At 31.2% G+C, this 20,773-nt stretch overlaps 3 protein-coding genes across 3 annotated transcripts; 1 reads left to right on the top strand and 2 right to left on the bottom strand.

Moving 5' to 3' along the window:
• Nucleotides 1-731: 731 nt before the first annotated feature.
• On the bottom strand, nt 732-4,245 carry LOC112714490 (phospholipase A1-II 1). Its single transcript, XM_025766096.3, has 3 exons — nt 4,148-4,245; nt 1,854-2,634; nt 732-1,475 (listed from the first exon to the last, which is right to left on the bottom strand). Exons 2-3 carry the CDS (start codon nt 2,541-2,543, stop codon nt 894-896), a joined length of 1,272 nt encoding a protein of 423 aa, XP_025621881.1. The 5' UTR covers nt 2,544-2,634; nt 4,148-4,245; the 3' UTR covers nt 732-893.
• A 5,603-nt stretch (nt 4,246-9,848) lies between these two features.
• On the top strand, nt 9,849-13,382 carry LOC112714489 (protein INCREASED PETAL GROWTH ANISOTROPY 1). Its single transcript, XM_025766094.3, has 6 exons — nt 9,849-11,187; nt 11,310-11,441; nt 11,534-11,715; nt 12,069-12,180; nt 12,778-12,912; nt 13,027-13,382. The coding sequence occupies exons 1-6, from the start codon at nt 10,072-10,074 to the stop codon at nt 13,138-13,140; spliced, it is 1,791 nt and encodes a 596-aa protein (XP_025621879.1). The 5' UTR covers nt 9,849-10,071; the 3' UTR covers nt 13,141-13,382.
• A 1,302-nt stretch (nt 13,383-14,684) lies between these two features.
• LOC112714487 (protein trichome birefringence-like 38) lies at nt 14,685-19,216 on the bottom strand. The gene is made up of 5 exons (XM_025766092.3): nt 18,710-19,216; nt 18,456-18,627; nt 15,673-15,848; nt 15,314-15,472; nt 14,685-15,233 (listed from the first exon to the last, which is right to left on the bottom strand). The coding sequence occupies exons 1-5, from the start codon at nt 19,030-19,032 to the stop codon at nt 14,942-14,944; spliced, it is 1,122 nt and encodes a 373-aa protein (XP_025621877.1). The 5' UTR covers nt 19,033-19,216; the 3' UTR covers nt 14,685-14,941.
• Between the last annotated feature and the right edge of the window lie 1,557 nt (nt 19,217-20,773).

Genomic DNA, 20,773 nt, shown 5'->3' with positions numbered 1-20,773 from the left:
AGTTTAATTTTTACCTGAAGTTTAGCGTTTGATTTTAATTAGAAAGATTTATTTGCTTCAATCTATGCATAATTTTTAAGATAATTCTAAAGAAACAATAATTTAAAATTATTTTAATTCATATTATATATATCATCTATGATTATATAATTATTATATTTATTATTATTCATTTATTTTAAATATAATTAAAAATACAAAAAATAATTGAAAATAATTTTTATTATCCCTTGAACATTTTTATATTTTCTAGGATTACCGGAATAAAGATAGAAATTAAACCTAGTAAAATAAAAAGTTTAAGTATTTATTTTTTATTATTTTTTTTAACATAATGTAAACATAACCCGAAAAAATATTAAAAATAAATTTATTCGATGGCTAATTAAAATATGAATATACTGTTGTTCCACACACATTTATTAAAGAGGATTACTGGTCAATCATTTTTGTAATTTATAATTATTAATTAATTATTAATAATATTTTTAATATTGTAAAATTATATATTTAATATTATAAATTTACTCATTTTTTATTTGTGTTAAGTGCGGGTTAAACAAACAAAAGAAGAATAAATAACCATTTGACATATGTACCAATATTAAATCGAAATTAAATTTGTATTTACACAAGATATTTTTGTGTGATAAAAATACCCTGTCTTTAGAGTATTAAAGTGCTACGTAAGGTACTTTTATCACATAAAAAATATTTTACATAGATACAAGTTTAGTTTTAAACTAATATGAATATATATATCAGTATTTTTATTTTTTATGAATACAAATGATGATTTATACAACAAAAGAAATTAAGAAAGAAGAAAAAAAGCTTAAATATTTGATTTGCATATCGGAGAGAGACATGAAAAAAAGCTTTAATATTTGATATCAAAAGTCATCATGCTCACGATCCATAAGCAGCCATGAACCGTCAGATTGTTGAACCATACCCTTGTTGTTCTGAACCCGCCATGAAGGAGGAACAAGGTACTCATCTTTAAGACCATCCACACTCTTATTGACAAGCGCAATGTCACGCTTAACCTCAAGTTTAAAGGCTCCTTTGCCATGAGTTCCTGCCACTCCATGCAAGTAACCCTCCAAATTATGCCACGTAGACGGGTTCCCAGGACTCCTTAAGTACTTAGATTTCCTCGTATCAATTGTCAGCTCTTCCCCAACATCGGAATACCCGACAAGGGGGTAGTTTGGAACAATGTCTAGCTCGTTTCGAATGCGAAGGGTTCTTAGTTCTTTGCAATTGTTGAAGAGCTTCTGGAAACTGGGGTCACCAACTCTTGGACATGCAAATACAATTGCTGTGACTGAAGCGTTTTTGTTGTATCCATTTGTAACAATGTCCAATGCGCTCAGGGTTGCTGTTGCACCACCTAAGCTGTGCCCCGTTACGGTTATGCTTATTTCTTCCTCCTTGTATTCTTCTACCAGCCTTTTCACCTCACTTAGCACCTACAAATTATATATTATTTAAATTCAAATATTTGTGGATCGAGTGAATAATTTGAGGTGAAAACTCAGCTGCAGTCGACTTCACGTGAAGTTGATACTTAAGAGCCGTTAGATGATTTAACTGATTTGATTAAATTTTTATCTAAGGGCTCTCAAATATAAATTTCATATGAAGTCGACTTCAATTGAGCTTTCACTGTAATTTTTATCTAAGAGCTCTCAGATATAAATTCAAATATTTGTGGATAGAGTGAATAACTTGGTAAAGTTAATAGCCGAGAGCCATTAGATGAAAAGTTAGTCAAATCAGTCAAATCATCTAATGACTCTTTGAAATCGAGTCACTTGAAGTTTTCAGTTATTTAATTTCTTTCTTACCTGGTCTCTGGCACTGATTTTATTGAAGGGAGAACGAGGATCTTGAGAAGTGTAAATAGAGTACCAACCCTGGTGAATCTTAACATCACTCTTGTCACCAAAAATTTTAGGTGCAGGAACCAAAGCAAACTGCAAATCATCAACCCACTCTAGACTCTGAATGGTTCCTCTCCATGCAACAACGATGTCCCTTCTTCCCAGCACCGCTTTTCCTTCATCGGTGGCCACCGCAATGTACCCAATCCAATTCGATTCTTTGCTCCAAGCTTCCCTCGACAAGGACTTCACAATGAAGGCTTCAGGTAGATCCACATCGGCGGTTGCGTACAAGAACTTGGTGATTAAATACTTGAAGGGATTCCCATTCTCCAAATACACCTTGGAGAAAAATTCTTTCTTTCCGAATTTGCTGCTCCCTGCGTACTTGGATTGTTTCTGAGAGATGAAAACGTCGTAAGTGGATTGCGCCATTTCACCGTAGTGTATGATGTAGCGCCGAAGATCAATGTCTAGAGGGTCAAGGATACCCTTCCAGTGATCTTCTCCACTCAGCTGCTTCCATTTCTTAGCTATGTCACCTTCCATCTTCAGCTCCTTCTTCTTCTTCTTCTGCTGCTTCCTTGAGAGTGAAAATAATGCTGCTGAATTTATACATGGGACCAACGAGCATCTGCAACTCTCCTTCGCCATTGTTGCTACTAAATGCCCGCTATTCTTCTTCTTCGTGTTCTGTTAGGTTCATATTTTTTTCCTCTATATAGTTTTGATGATGACCAACCATCTGTTAATATATGAAAATAAAATATGATTGATAAGCTTGGTGCATGTCCAATTATGTGGCTGGAATTATCTGTGTATGTATGTACACTTTGAGATTATATACATATAATTATTACTCATCAAAACAGGTAAAAGCTCAAACTCAACATCATTGACTAAATAAATAATCATGATGATATTGATTGGTCTTCTTGTCAAGATAAGACACAAATTTAATTGAAAAGATTAAAATAACCTAAGAAAGAAGACATGCAAGTTCTTTAAGTTTAAAATGATATCTTGTTTACCTGTATGTATATGTATATGTATATGTATATAAAATATATTATTATAACCCAACATTTAACATAAGAAAAAAAATCTAAATTTTTTAAAAATAACACATTCGAAATTCAATTAAAAAAACCATTTAAAATTCATACTTAATAAAATACTATGTGACCTTACTTATCATGTGTGTTAAATTAATTAAATGAATCTTTTAGATTATTAATGGAATTTAAGATTATGATGTGATTAAATATTAACTTAATTAATTAATTAATCATATACGTATGCCTACTTATTTATAGCTTCTTCTACATACCTTCTTATATATTATCTAGGTCGAAATATTTTTTATTTTCCCCTCAAACCATGGCAAAATTATCATTTTTCTACTAGAAATTAAACTAGCTAGAAATACTACTCTTTCAAGTAACATACATCACGTATCGTCTTATTCAATTGCGTACTTATTGAAAATTGAAGACTTGCAAGGCTCATTCTATAAAATGGTGGTTTTTGCATAAAATGAAGAAAAAAAATAAAATAAAATAGCAGCGGGAGTGAGTTAGGCATAGCATCCAATCAAGAATAGAAACGTAACATTATTATTCCTAATATGTCAATTTTAATGCTGCAAGCAAAAGTTCGGTCCTTTCAAATGTATAGAGTTACTAAAAGGATATGAATTGCTGTGAAGTCAGGTTAGGTACTTAGCTAATTTATTTATTTATATTTATTCTGTGTTACTCTTGTCGCTTGCCTTGTATTCAAAGATTATTCTCTTTAATTTATTTGTTACAACACTGTACACTTGTATGGTCTCTGACCCTTGTGCTAGCTATATAGCTTATAATAAGTTAATTAATAAACAAAACATTACATATGAATAATTTTGATCTGTGATAATTAATTGATCCTTTTCTTTCCACTTCTACTTAAATAATGCAATACAATATGAAAACAGTGAACATGCGTAGAAAATTAAAGTACTTGTAGCAAAAGAAAATAAATGAAACCAACAAAAACAACTACAACTCTGTTTCTGTGTCACAAAGCAAATCAAAGGATAATAATAATAATAATAGGAATCGTGTTTGTTACTTTAGCGAGAAATTAAAACCTTGAGGGAGAAGCTTGATATCTTAGTGAACTAATTAATTAGCTAGATTGATTTGACAAATAACTCAATCATATGAACGAGAGAAAACACATACAGAACAGCAGAAACTACGTACGTAGACACGTACCTTGCAACAATTAGTAACATAAATTGACCATATCGTCCTTAGATGTTGTATGTGAAAATCATTATGGCATATAAACAATGTATATATATAGTCCATCCTATTATATATAGTGTTGCTAATTTTAATTTTATACACAATAGATTCTTAGCATTCAAGTTACGAAGACTAGACAAATAAAGATAAATTATATAGTATTTGTTTTGTGATGCTTACAATTTGCAAGTTGAAGAGGATAGGTATTTGCATCTGATTGGGTAGATGCTTTGCGGTGACTTTGCCAATACAAAGCTAGAAAATGGATAAAGTCAAGAAGAGGAAAAGGACTGCCACAATCAGGATGAAATGCCTGTACGGGACGTTTAAGGAACCACCTTACATTAACTTTGGTCTTCGAATCTATTCTCATTCTTACCACAATTCTTTCTTCAAAACTTTACATCCCAAAAGCATAAAAAAGTATCGTGCACATGTAATTAAAAACATTAATGATAATGTGTGATTGTCTTATTTATTAAATGAATAAAGCTCTTCCTCTGAGCAAAATACTTAAACAAATCTAACAACTAAGTTGTTATAACAACTTTTAAATTATGCGCCTCTTTCTCCTTCTCTTTCTCCTTTTCCGATTTCTTCTCTATTTCTATTTCTTTCTCATTCTCCTCCTCTTTCTCTTTCTTCTTTTTCTTCTAAATTTGTGCAGATTTTTTTTCTTTCCTCCTTCTTCTTCTCCTCCTCTTTCTCTTTTTTCTTTTCCTTCCAAATTTGCACACGCAGTTCTTTTTCTTCTTCTTCTCCAATGTTGCATCTTCTTCTTTTTTTTCCTTTTTCATTATCGTCATCACTAATAACACTAATATTTTACTAATATCTTTATTAGTTCTGATTTTCTCTGATGCCATAATTAAATAATTTCGGTTCATTTTTTAGTTTATTTTTAGTTTATTTGTATGTTAATTGAGGTTCACTTGATGCTGCTAATAAGTATTGACCAAATTTTTTATTTTTTAAGTAATTTTTTAACTGCTTGTTCAAATCTGAATCGAATTCAGTTTATTTGTGAATTGAGTTAAGTTTACTTTATACTACTTTTAAATATTCATCAAATCTATTATTTTATAAGAAATTTGGTCCATCTCTTAGTTAATTGAATTCATTTGCATGCAAAAATGAATTGAAATGCGCTTTTCTTGCTGATTAAATGTTTATCACTTTTTATTCAAATCTAAACCAAATTTTGTTTATTTGTGAATCGAAGAAAAATATCATTTAACTATTAATTTATCAGACACTATACAAATATATTTTCTATGATATTTCAGTATTTCCATGTTTTTGCACATTTCTTTTATTATTAATTTATTGTGACGAGTGGTTCCTTTGCACTGAAATCTACAACTGGCTTAGATCGACCCAATAAGGTTCAATGGGCTGGGCTTGTTCAACGACCCAGAGTTGGATGGTTTTTAGGTTCCTCGGACCTACCTTTAGGCCTGTTCGTGACAATGCCAAAAATTAAAAAAAAAAAAGCCTTATAATGACATTAATTTTCTTGATCTAATTTACTATTTACCTTCAAATTCATCTTATTCTAATAAGGTTGGTCCATAATATGGGAATAATGTCTTCCTATGGGAATATTTTTTCATCCAAAATCTTAACGTTGAAAACCAACTAATCTTTGTATTTATAGGGTAATTTATAAAATTGAGTGAGATGCAATGATCACTGACATGTAACTTAGAAAAAAAAAGCCTCTACCCATCCAATGAATAATTGTAATTAAAATGGTAATATGTGAGAAAAGGATTGTTGATGAATTGGATTAAGAATTAATCTGTTCCTAAACCCTAAACCCTAATTTATAAAATTGAGTGAGATGCAATGATCACTGACATGTAATTTAAGAAAAAAAGCCTCTACCCATCCAATGAATAATTGTAATTGAAATGGTAATACGTGAGAAAAGGTTTGTTGATGAATTGGGCTAGGAATTAATCTGTTCCTACTTGTCAGCTTCGCCACTTGCCTCTTAGTACAATTAAAGGATCACTTTGGTCTATAATGATGTAACACAGATTGTTAAGTATTTCTTAAACACAATTAACGGTTGCTAAAGTATAGCTGTTGGGCGTTAGCATCATGAGCGACCGGGTCCAAGTCTTGTGGCTTAAGTGGTAAAACAAAGTTGCTGTTAATGATAATCAATGATAGAAAATTAAAGATCAGAAATGCTTATTGATTTGGAATATATCACATTCTCAAAGTACTTGATGAGAGAATGACGACCCACATCCACTGCCATATTGCAAATTTGGTAACCACTGTGTAGAGATTAGGAAATAATAAAGGAGGAGCATAACATTTTGTTATAATATTCTCATCACAAGAATACCATATAGGCATTAATTATATGAAAAATGATTTTGAACAAGGGTAATTTTTTTGCCAATGAATTGAAATGGCATATGATATCATATATATACATTTAGTTTTAAAAAATCATATTTTTACAATAAAATAATGTCATTTTTATTTATTATTTCAACAATCATGTCATACAAATACTATGTCTTATCATCAATTATATTTTACTTTATATAATTAATTTGTTTATAAAAAATATATTTTTTATTTTTTTATTTTTTTATTTATTTACATTCTATTTATATGTTTACATATATTAATGTTATTTTCATTTTTTAAATGTTTGTGTTGTAAATTGATATTTTTTAATCTTTACTTACAATATTTTTTTAATTTCATACATGTCTTATCATTAATTATATTTTATTTTATATAATCAATTTGTTTATAAAAAAATATATTTTTTATTTTTTTATTTATTTGCATTCTATTTATATGTTTACATATATTAATGTTATTTTCATTCTTTAGATGTTTGTGACATAAATTGATATTTTTTAATCTTTACTTAAAATATTTTTTTAATTTCATACCATTCTTTACAATAATGTGTTTTGCATTCATTAATTCTTGGAATTCTAATTTTCTACCTCTTGCGTTTTTTTTTGTAAATAATAAAAAAAAATGAATGAATGAGAATGAAAAACATATAAAAATGTTATATTAAATTTAAGAAAATTTTGACAATTAATATAAGAGGTTAAGAAATAAAGAATAGTAAGAGTCTTAATATGTTTGAATATTTGTATCTGAAATTTTTTATAATTATCGTTATTATGACACTTTTAATGTATATTTATTATATTTAATTAGTACTTGATGTTTCAATTGAATAATAATAGATAAGAGTTTTTTGTTTTAATTTTTTAAATATATTTTACTAAATAGTGATTGATTAATTTTAATCTTTTGCCAAATCATTAAAATTACTGATGTGGCATCATTAGCAAAGAAAAATAGTTTAAATTTATTATGAAAAAAGTTTGTATCAGCTTTTATATATTATAAATAGATTCTTCTTTTACTAACTATATAAGTAAATATTATAAATGTGTAACTTTATTTAAAAATACAAATAAATCTTAATTAGTACGTAGTACAAAATTTAATAGGACAAACAGTACTTGTCCTTTATCTGAAGCATCATCATTCTACTGTACTGTATTCCCAAAAAACAAATTTCATATTAAATAAAACAAAAATTCCTTAATTCGTTGCCAATATATGTCATCTCCAAAAATGTTTGCCAATTTCTTTTAAAATATTAGACTCAAAGGACCACTTTCCGGTTACTAATTAATTGACACCTCCCATATATATATAGACACATTCCTTTCATGCTAACCTTCTCTATCTTCTCCTGATGAGTCTCTTTTGTTAGTTTCTATCATTCATGAAAGCTTACAAACTAATTAATCAGCACATTTCCACAGATTGGGTTTCATCCTTGTCTTGTATGTTTTGTTGTTTAGTTATGTATATGTTAAATATACATAAGCATATTTAGAAAGCTTAGCCTAATAATTAAAAAGGTGCAAACATTATGGGGTTGATTTATATTATCTCATGAGAGATTCCGTTACGAAGATAAAAAAACACCACATCCAACTCAAAACCTTAAAGTATTAAGTAAATAAGTCTCTCATCTTATAAACTCCTTACTTTTTATTCACACTTACAACATTAACAATTATCACACTTAGATTCCTTGATATTGCATGAAGATATTTAATTTCTAGCATATATGTTATTAGAAGTTTGTTTCACCAATTGGCAAACACTAAGTTTTAACATCCGATCCTTTATATTTCGTTTCTATACTAATCAAAAGGACTTAGTTCAAGTGCCTGCCTTTGCTTTCTTTTGAAGACATTGTTTCATTGTTTTGTTCCATGCGTTCAATCATTGGAACCCTTTTTTTTTTATTGATACTAACTCAAATTAGTTTCCCTCTCAATTTCATAAACATGCATGTCACAAAAGCACTTTCAACTTTCAAGGCTTTAATTGCATTTGAAAGCCTTTGAATCTAGGAAAGAAAAGTAGTCTTGGTGCCAAAAACAAAATGGGGGTTCAATGTTCTCTTTTCTCCTCTATTAAAGTTAATGAAATGTCAATTGAATATTATTACTTATTAGAGCCAGCATTCTCGGCCAAAATAAAAAAGATCAACAATGATGAACTCAAGAATAATATAACACTGTCTTAGCTTCTAGTTGTATTATAATTTTCCTACAGCAAGTTAACAACTAATAATAGTCTAATATAATATAAATGTATAGTGGTACATCATGCAAATACTATGTTACCCCCTTTATCTTTGGCAACACTGAAGTCACAATTTTGTTTAATTATATAAATAAACTCAGGCAAAACTCAATATACAGAGTTCATCCTGAAAATCACAAGATTCGTTATGAATAGCATTAGCATTCCCAGAGTCTAGAGCTCCAATAATGTCGACCCAAAATCACTTTTGATGTACATAACAGCAAACAAACGATTCTCCACCCAATAGTAACAAGGAAAATGCTATTTGTATACTGAAATCAGCCACTAAAATTAGTTACCAATGTATTTGTATATAAATATATGTGTGATTTAATTTATTTTCAATATGTATTTATATTCTAACATGTATTTTATACCGATGATTAATTTTAATGGCTGATTTTAGTAAACGTAGCATAACCTAATAACAACCACCACGTTGGATGCTCGATCTGTCGCAGAATGTGGCAATTGGAGGAGAAACTACAACTAGATCGAGTCCACCTCAGCTCGTTCCAGGACAAAAGTTAAGGCGTTAACATGTGATCTCTTTTCTCAAACAATATTGAGTAACTGTAAGAAGAAAAAAAGAAATCTAAATTAAATATTTTTTATGTAATTAATATTTTAGGTTGAGATCAAAATTTGTTTATATTGCTTCTTATTGATTTTACAATTCTTGCTGTGAAAATATTCTAGTTACTCATCAGTAAATTCAATGTCATAAAATTACTTAAAGAAGAGCCTGTTTTAGGTATTTTATAAATTAAAAACTTATTTAAGTGAAATAATAAAAATAATACAAAAAAAATTAGTTATCCAGTGTTTTTTTTTGTTGAATTATTATTTGATAAATATTAGATAGTCATCAAAATTTAAAAATATAAAATAAAATATGTTATTTAATTATTAAATTAAATAAATTATATTAAAAAAATTAAATTAATAACTAAATGATCACAAAAAATACTAAATTCTAATGAGGTTAACATTTCTTTTATTATTTACTAAGATGTGATGATTTATGGTTGGGTTGATTGTAATTGTACATTTTGCATCTCTTGCATTGCTTGATACTTGGTAGTTGCTATGGATAGTCCATAACATAACCACAGCGACGCTGCCACTGGCACTCCCAGACAGAGTCCCAGACAGAGACCACCTCGTTAAGTTCCAAACACTTTTCTTTATGACATTACAAACCAAACAACCGTAATCCAAACTCAATAATGGTAGCTGGCAAGGTCAAGCTTCCAATGCCCTTCCACAAGTCTCCTTCTCCCTCCCACCCTCCTCCTTCACCCTCCAAATCCTCCTTCACTCGCGCCCTCGGCGCTTACTTCCCACGTTCCTCCGCTCAAGTCCAACCTCGCCCACCGGACGTCGCGGAGCTTCTCCGCCTCGTCGACGACCTCCGCGACCGAGAGTCCCGCCTCAAGACTCAGCTCCTCGAGCACAAGCTCCTCAAGCAGACTGCCGCCATTGTCCCCCTCCTCGAGAATGACATCGTTTCCAGGGACGCTGAGATTCTCTGCCAAGCCAACACAATCCAAGACCTCCAGGCTGAGAATCAGAGGTTGGCCAAGGAGCTCCATGAACTCAGGCTCCGAAGCGAGCAAGAGAAGAGAGAGAATGAGTGCAAGACCAAAGCATTGGAGGATGAGATAGCTGAGCTCAAGAAGACTGCCTCCGAACATGCAAATGACCACGATCTCTCTTCTTCTCACAGGTTCCATAAATTTCTCAACAAGACTCTGAAGAAAACGGTGTCGTCGGATCAAGGAAGCGGGAACCAGAAGCAGCTTCTAGAATGTACCGCTGCTGCTGCTGTTCTTGAGGATTTTAAACAACAGGTGCCGGGAAGTGAAAAACACTCCGAGGAACTCCCTGACACTTTCACCAATGCCGTCACATCACGTCAGCCACGTGTTCCCAAACCGCCACCGAGACGATCGTCGTCTTCGTCACCGCATTCGCCCTTGACTGCTTCCCCTCATTCTTCCACCTCGGACAATCATAATGCGGGAACAGAGCAACCGATTCAGCAACCTCCGAAACTAGGGCCTCCTCCGCCCCCGCCCCCGCCGAAGGCTGCTGCTTCAATGTCGTCCAAAACTGCTCCACCACCTCCTCCGCCGCCTCCTAAGGGGAGTAGAGCTGTCACCGCGAAAGTGACGAGGGTGCCAGAGGTGGTAGAATTTTACCACACGTTAATGAGGAGAGAACCATCGCAACCCTCTCGACGCGAATGCAGCTCCAACGGAATCGTGGAGGCAGTGCCGGCTCCAGCAAATGCACGTGACATGATTGGTGAGATCGAGAACCGCTCTTCTCACTTGCTCGCGGTAACTGCTCTCTCTTTTTTTTTTTCGCTAAATTTACTGTGAAATTCACCTAGTCAAGTTTACTTTTGGACCCCAATCAAATTCAACTAGTCAATCATGAATCATAGTTAATTTGTTATCAGATAAAAACCGATGTGGAGACCCAAGCAGATTTTATCCGGTGCTTAATTAAAGAAGTAGAGGAAGCAGCATTTGCAGATATTGAAGATGTTGTTCTTTTTGTTAAATGGCTAGACGATGAGCTCTCTTATTTGGTAACACGACTATCATCATTACCTTAATTTTATTATTAACAGAGAAGATAGTTGTTTTGAATGACTTTGATTTTGTGTGATTTGGGGTTCAGGTGGATGAACGAGCAGTGCTGAAACACTTCGAATGGCCGGAGCAAAAGGCGGATGCTTTGCGCGAGGCTGCGTTCGGATACTGTGATCTAAAGAAGCTGGAACGCGAGGCTTCATCGTTCCGGGATGATCCAAGGCAGCCGTGTGGTCCAGCTCTGAAAAAGATGCAAGCTCTCTTTGATAAGTATGTGATAAAATTGTGAAAGAATAAGAAAAGAAAAGACGAAGAAATTTTACTGATTGTTAATTGATTGAATTGAATTATGAACTATGAAGGTAAAACTAAATATATATATATAGCATTGTCCTATGAAAGATAAAAACAAATAAATATAAGATAAAAAAAATAAGATAATAAATACTAAAATTGTAATTAAATTTATGTATTTTGTTAGGCTAAATTTGTAGGTCACTAGATTTTTTTACTGTTGTCATAAGTTAAAGTGGAAGAGTAGTTTAATTGTATGTTTCCATTCTCGAACTCTTCCCCAACTTGACAATATAACGACAACACTAATCTTGTCTTGTGTTTGGCAGGTTGGAGCACGGGGTTTACAATATCTCAAGGATGAGGGAGTCAGCAACAAATAGATACAAACTCTTCCGGATACCACTTCATTGGATGCTTGATAGTGGCTTTGTGAGTCAGGTAATTCCCGTGATCCAATGACCATCTTGCACGGTTGCACATGTGCTTCATTTTATTTTATCTACATCTACATATATAGCTTCAGCAATAACCAAATATCAACTGAAATAATAGTATATCTTACGGATTTCTAGACAATTGTCTTCAAGTGTTGGTTATTAAATGTTAGTGTTGGTCTCCAAGTATATTTTTAATTTGTCTAGTTATGTCGGGGTTGGAACCAAAGCATTTGTCTAGGTAGAGTTATGTTATTGTGTATTACTAGAATCTAATCTAGGTGCAAAATGACAAAGTAATGGTTAGACTTTTTACTTTTGTTTATCTGTGCACCCCTGCATATCTGCATGCACACATGTGAACTCTCCCGGATCTCTAAAATCTATCTGCTTGTCTGCTTCTCCGTTTTAATTAATGCCTTGGTAGTATTAAAATCGTACACTAGCTAGGAGGAAGCATAACCCAATCATATTTCACATGCTTAGGGTAGTATAGTAGATTGTCTGATGTAGTAAATTCTAAGAGGTTGTTAATTAATTAATGTTAATTGTGATCTCATTCATTTGATTGTACTTTTAACTTGTTTCTGTGATTACGTAGATAAAGCTGGCATCTGTGAAACTGGCAATGAAGTACATGAAGAGAGTCTCGGCTGAGCTTGAGACAGTTGGCGGTGGTCCTGAAGAAGAAGAGCTCATTGTCCAAGGTGTAAGATTCGCCTTCCGGGTACACCAGGTAAATCCTCCAATATATATGTTGGAACATAATACAAAATAGGCAAGAATTCCAAAACCGAGAGAAAGTAATAATATTGAGGTCTGAGGATCATGCCATCTCTGTGTTTGGCAGTTTGCTGGAGGTTTCGATGTGGAGACAATGAGAGCATTCCAAGAATTGAGAGATAAAGCAAGGTCAGGCCACGTTCAGCAACAGAAATTCCTTTGCAGGTCTGCAACATGCTAGTGATGATCGACCAAACTCAGCTTCAGCCAATTGCTGTAAAGATAGTTACATTTTGTTTTGTCAATAGAATGCCATCCATTAATATTAATTGGGAAACAAAGACACTGAAAAAACCAATTTGTTTCCTCTCGCTTATATATGCTCTAGTAGTTGTGAATTCCCTCCAAACAAAACCCACTTCTTTAAGCTAGTGTTGTTTTGAGGTACTGAGATTCAAATTGAGAGATTGAGATTCAGTATTATGTTTGTTGGTTCAGAGACTGGTACTAAAATTTGTCTCTGTTTTCAAAATTTCAGTATTTCAGTACCTCCAAAATTTAGGGACACAGGGGATTAAAATTTTTAGAGATGGATATTGAAACTTTAATAACATTTTATACCTAAAATTTCTTCATTTCAATTAATTAATTTCAATTTTATCCAAATTAAATTAGAATTTCATTCTTGTTTCAATTTTTATTCTTAGTCTTTCTGTCTCTGTCTCTTTATCAAATGACTCATTCATTCCTAGCTCTTCACTTAACTATCACGTGCATGTACTAATCGGCAGCGCTTGTTAGTTGTTACTTTACAAATTTGTATAGTTTAAAAAGTGATAACCATTAACCATTAACTAAATTTGTATACTATAAATTTATTTTTTTTCAATTTAAATTTTAAAAAATAATAAAATAAAAACTAATTAATAGTGAAGACTCAAATAATATGTACCTTTCCTATTCACATCACCATGGTGAGTATAATATTGAGTTGGGCCATCAACAGGCCGAGGCCCAAGGTGAAAATCCTGTTATCCAGAGCATGTTGAAACACTGAACTTTGGACCAAAACCCAAACAATGCTGACCAAGAAGGAAGGCCTCATTGAAGTATGTCCAAAGAAAAAGAGGAAGACCCTGTTTTCTTCTCTGCCAGGACTCTTCTTCTCCCATCCCTGTTCCAGTCTTCCTCCTCCATTATGAAACATTGTCTTGTTCCTCGTATCGTGCCCCATCCCTCGGACCACCCTCTTCTTTGTCTTCTTCCCTTTTCTATGCAATCGACGTGCTCTCAAGATGCTCTAAGATTCATGGTACACGTTCTGTTTTTATGATATTTTTATATTTGCCAAATGTTATGGGTTTGGTCACATGTTTCCAAGAACCAAAACCATCCAATAGGCTAAGTCCACGTGTTAAGAGAATCGTATAAAATCTCAGATTTTTCATTTGGAACAAGAATACAAAATGAGTAAAGGACACCCTTTTGGATGATGATATGATAAGTACACTTGTGATCTTACGTTATACATTGTTCTACCCTTGTAGTGTAGTAGTCCTACAATTATGAATTTTAGCATATTGCAATCAAGTTCTTTTTTATTTTATCTATGTGTTGATAACCAAAGCTTCTCAAATCTCAACCAAACTTCCATTCTAAGCTTCATTTTGGTGGTTGAAAGGTTTCTGTCAATGCTTCCGTGTATCCCGGGGATGTAGATTCTGTGTAAATACAAGCCCAAACATGTCGCTATATTTGATTCCGTGAAGAAAATGACCACTCATATTAAATTTAACTTCAATGCTAAAGTTCAATATCATTCAGTGAATTAGTTCATAGTTCTTACATAGCCTGGTAAGTACATTTCTTGATATGCAAACAATTTTGATAACTCTAAGAAAGCTATTCTGTTCTTGAAATCTGTAGATTATTTTCTTGTCCTTCATGAATCGTATAATGTTACAGTTTATATGATTTCAGCCCTTGGCAGTATCTACGAGCCAAACAAGAAGAAAATTCTGGTGTAAGGATCTGTTTTGTTTTCACATGCTGAGTGCTGCATATAGGAGCTGGTTCCATGTATCAGGCAACCCTGGGAGGCACCAATGGCTGCAATCATTGCCTGCATGATCTCCACTATAAGCAGAAGGGTGTGCATCTTTTCTGAGCTGAGAGAGGAGTGTGATGTCAAGTAGATAAACCGGAGAATTCATGTTCTTGAGTATTTTGGTCACTATGTTGGTTGCAGGAGGTAGTCCTGCTGGATATGTTGACCCTGACAATGGTTCAAGTTCACCACTACAGCTTTTCTTTGGTTCATTCCATTCCTTGCCTCTATTTGAGTTCAAAGAAAATACATAAATTTCAGACTAATGGGAGTTAAAATCTGTTATAGTAGTAGAGGAGTTACTTACTGATAGTGAGTGGGAGAAATGCCTTGAAAGAAGACTTTAGTTTTTGTAGGATCAACATTTTGATCAACCCATCTAGCCCAAGTGGTCATACCCTTAGTGTATGCCTCCAAACGGTCCATGTCCTTAACTAGATTGGGACCATCTCTGATATAGTCCCATCTGTCAAACACCAACATTAGTCAAAATTAGACCTCAAAATTGCAAACCTTTTTATTACTATTGTCCACATGCATTTTGGACTCTTTCTAAGACTTTTAATCACCACCCATTCATTATTCTTAGGGTACTCTTGTCCAGCAATACTTGTTTCTCTAAATATAGTGTTATGGTGGAAGTTGAAGAATATAAAATATGTATACCCTTGAGATTTTCCAGTGTGGGTCCACCAATGCCAGGAATTGAAAACCAACATGTCCATTCCTTGCCATGCATTCCCAGCAACAATGGAGTCTAATGTGAGAACCCGCCCAACGTTTTCTTTAACAATGTCTACCAAATATGGGGTGCGGTATAGCTGTATGGTTACTCCGTAGTCCTGCACCACCAACCCCCCCTTCAATGGCTCAGATTCATTTCATATTATAAATGCTAAACAACTAGCACTCACTTATTACTTATCCATTCGGTTATACATTTCTATATTCTTGTTCATGTAAAATATATTTATATTATATTATATTCACGTGGACACAGCAATCAATTAATCAAGCTACAAATATGCTCTCTTCTGTCAAGATCAATTATTTAATGGGAAATGTGTAATAATGTTATCCAATCACTTTCTGCTGCACAATTTCTCTTCAATAGTGTGTAATACCACTATTATTATATATTTTATGAATTAAGGGAATCTTCACATAAACGTTTTTAAATCCACATAATTTTATGGAGAAAAATGTTGAAATAGTTAGCTTATTGAACATGGGAAAACTGATTAACCAAACTTTGGACTTTTTGTTTGTTTATTTTAATATAATTTGTAGGCAAACATACTATCCACTGCTCTGCACATAGAGCCACTATATACTTTTTTTTTTGTGACTAATTAATTTTAGGACTGAAATTTTATTCGAGTTTCAATAATCAAAAGCATAATGCATTTTGTAGCTTTTAAGTTTTAACATTTGATTACATGCTAGAGGCTACGAATGGCATTATTTAATATAACATAAAATGGCTAATAATATTTATAGATCACTCCTCTTAGAATATAATTAGGATCAATTAGTATTATTTAGTATATTTGAATATTTATTATAGGAGATTACGTTTTTATTATTATGATTCTCTTAGTACCTATAAATATCTATTTATATTGTATCGAATAAACAACTAGCATACACTCAATAATACACAAATTATTTCTAACATAGTATCAGAGTCATAATATCCTCTTTAAGAAGGATAAGTTATTTTTTTTTGTTAAATAATTCTAATCAATACTAATCGATGCTAATAATATTCTAACATTTCCCATGTTCTTTATTTGATTGATACTGAATAAACCATGAGATTAGAAGCAAAAATAATTGAGGGGGAGACTCCAACTTGTAATCACAGGTTGGCATGGTCTCCCTCACAGCCTGTCAAACGATGGAGATAACCTCTAGATCAAAGCCAGAAAATGATGCAATTAAGTGTTGAAATCTCATTTTTCTATTTTGATTTTCATTATTAAACAACTTGAAGGGCCTCTATTTTGCTTTTGTTTTTTATGCTTGTGATTAATTAATATGTACTGTATTTTTTAATGCCAGTTATAATAAGAAAATTATATTATTTTAAAATTATGTGAAAGAAATTTGAAAAATAAAGATTTATTATTTCCTTCTAAAGCATGGTAGCTAGTAAAATAAAATGATAGTTTATATATAAAAAAAAATCCTTCAATTAAAAATGTAAACTCAAAACAAACTATATTTATAGGTGGAAATCAAATTGAATTTTCTCCTAATAAAATGAGTAGAATTTTGGCTTCCTTTCAATGAAAAAATTTGTATTAAGTTGTTTAATTTGTCCTTTTTCTATTTTTAGACTATATTAGTAATAGTATAATAATACAAAAAAATTAGTTTGAGTAATATTAATTCAAATGTAATAAAAACATTGGCTTTTAATATTTGTGGTATTTGTGTCAGTAGCTAGTACTTTCTGGTTTTTACTGTTATTATTTGTTTTGAATCTTTGATTGCTCCTGGCCCATGAAAAGGAATCTTCTCATGCCCAAGGTGTAGTATGGAAAAGGAGCATAATTATTTAGGTTACAAAGATAAAGGTCTATTATCATTAAAGTTTAGCTCATCAATTATATTAAGCTTTATCTCAAAACGATGGAGGTTTCTAATGATGATTGTGGTTAGGAACTCTCCCTCAAAACCCAACTTAATTAATGAACAGTTTTGAATATGACAACCTGACAAATTAAATGCTTTAATTGAGTAGCTTGAAAAATCATTGATATTTTATAACGAAATATTGTAGTATTTAATGGACTTAAACTAATTAACACGTTACTAATTGGAAAGACCTTTATAAAAACAAAAATACAAAATTGAAGTTTTTAATAAAATAAAATAAGGTAGAAAAGCAATATGGGGAATGCACGTCATTTAAAAAAAAGGAAAATAGGGAATGAATCATAAAAGAAAAAGCAACACGGAGAAACAAACAAAAGGGAGGTTATAAAATGAAGACAAAATTGGGAAGGGTGATATTCAGAGAGGGAGAGAGAGAGAGAGTGGTGATTTGCATAGGAAAGGAGAAAGAAGACAAAGATATGTAGATGTAAATGCAGTATATATTTATGGAAGAATTCTAAGTGTACTAAATATACCGGAGTGTCAATAATTTTAATTTGTTATCTCAATTATTGAAATATCCATTGCTGCTAGTGCATCTAAAACGTTTCTATATTGAAAGAAATTAAAAGTATTAAACTACTTTTCTATCTTAGTCTATGACAATAATAAAGAAGTCTCGTTGCCCACAAATTCAGCCCAACAGAATTCATAAATTCAGTTTTAATTTTAGTCTTTATTATTATTATACATTCTGTTGGACTGAATTTGTGGGGTACAAGACTTTTTTATTGTTGCCATAGACTAAGATATAAGAGTAGTTTAATAAAAAGAAAGAGTAAAACCTGGAAGATGACAGTGGAGAGTGCTTCTTTCCTCAAAAAGGTGGTCTGGGTATTGGGCACCGACGCGTGAATCATACAGGAGAGTGATTCCCACATGTTCAAGCTCAGTGAATCTCCCACAAACATTATCTTCTTACCCCTCCATCTATTCAAAAAATCTAACCCATCGAACCTACATCAAAACACAATCAATAATTAAGCATAGGACTTGTGAAAAACATGCACAATATTAAATGCAGGAAGAATAATAGTACCTTGGTAAGGAACAAGAATCAGGCTTCCAAGCATATTTGAGGTACTGCTTATCAGGTCTACCATATTTCTGGCAATCAAACTCAGGATCAATGAAGGGGCAGCTTGATGAGTCATAGAGTGGGAATGATGGGTCTATCACCCAACTCCCTATGAACAAGTTGCACCCACCGCTACCACCTACCACTGATTTTCTCCCTCTTAGTCTTCTTATCCCACTCACATTCTGGAACTTTGTTGCTTTTGCTTGCTGCACAAGCACAAGTATTTGGAACAACAACACACACAACACCAACAATGAAGAATAATGGACCCTCAAACCCATCTGAAAACCTGATGAGACAGACACAGAGAGAAACAGAGAACTCAACGTGGCTTTAAATAGAACTGGCCCGTGCCTATGTCTATGGTGTCTTTATATATATACAAGGGTAAAGAAGAACCTCCAAACATAAATTATTATTAATTACTTTATATTTTCTATTTATGAAATGACAGTTCAATTGTTCAAATAAACATATACGTCTTATTATAATAAATACTATGATTTTATTTTCATTTATTAATTATATTTTTTGAATAATTTTTTATACGGTGGTGTAAAAAAATAATTATTACTTATACAGTTAATATATAAAATAAAATTTTTATTACTTATCTACTTAATAATATACTCAAATTGGATTTTTTTTCGACTAATGAAAGTGAGACGTCAATTTTTCATGAATTTATTTTCTCTCTAAAATAAAAGCATTATTCTCTCTTCTAAATTTATTTTAGAAACATATTTTTATTATAATTATATTACAATTATATTACAATTAGCATTTAATGAATAATGCATGATTATATTAATTTAAAAAATATATTATTATAATTATGTAAAATTAATATTTAATATATTATCAACTAATAAAAATAAGGTGTCAATTTTTTATAAATTTATTTTTCTCCAAAATAAAAATACTCGTTTCTAAATTTATTTTAAAAAAATATATTTATTATAATTATATTACAATATTACAATTATGTTACAATTAATATTTAATAAATAATATATAATTATACTAATTTAGAAAAATATCTTTATTATAATTATATAAAATTAATATTTAATACATTATTAAACTAAGTATTAATCAAAAATATTTTTAATCATCTTAATTATATTGATACCATTCTAATTCTCATTCATTATGTATATAATTTTATTAATAGTAAATTGTTACATTAATGATGACCCAATAATAATAATAATAATAATAATAATAATAATAATAATAATAATAATAATCAATAACTAAATGCCAAAATAATTTGCCAAACATTGTCTATCATTGTAGATCAAATTTTAGTTGCTATGTTTTATTTTCTACATAATTATATTAATTGTCAATCATTATACATCAAATTAGTATTTAATACATAATTAAGGTAATTGTCAATAATTTTTTATAATTATACATCAAATAAGCATTTAATCATAATTATGTTAATAGTCAATAATTTTAATTTTCAATCGTTGTAATATAATTTAAATTAATCGTAATTTCGACAAATTAATATTGATATCTACCTTAAAAGATTAAAAACAAAAATCTATTATTCTAATCATCCTAAAAATGTATATGATATGATAATGGTTTATTCAATCACGGTAAATATATGATGTATAATGTAAATAATAAAAAATTAACTTAATAATAACTAATTTATATAATTATTTTTGTTCTAATAAAGACTGTATATAGTTTTTTTTTTTGTAGTTCGTGAGTCTAGATCTGAGAGTCAACTCATTTTTTAAATTTATTATTCTTCTTTTAAGACTTCATAGAATAATAGTGTAGTCTTCGTTTTTCTTCAAGTTGATCTTTTTAAGGTATAATTTATAATTTTTTATAGTATTTTTTATATACTCATTCCATTATATATATATTTTTTGATAATTTAATGATTGTTCTTATGCTAACTTATTCTTTTCATCTAATATTCTAGTGTGATTATCTTTTGTTGCAATCGTTTATAATGCACCACGTTCATCAAATACTATCTCAAGTTGTATTCAC

Source organism: Arachis hypogaea, chromosome 10 (genome assembly GCF_003086295.3).
Source record: "Arachis hypogaea cultivar Tifrunner chromosome 10, arahy.Tifrunner.gnm2.J5K5, whole genome shotgun sequence".
Taxonomy (NCBI): domain Eukaryota; kingdom Viridiplantae; phylum Streptophyta; class Magnoliopsida; order Fabales; family Fabaceae; genus Arachis; species Arachis hypogaea.
The sequence above is the reverse complement of the archived record's forward strand: the minus strand, read 5'-3'. Positions and strand labels throughout refer to the sequence as shown.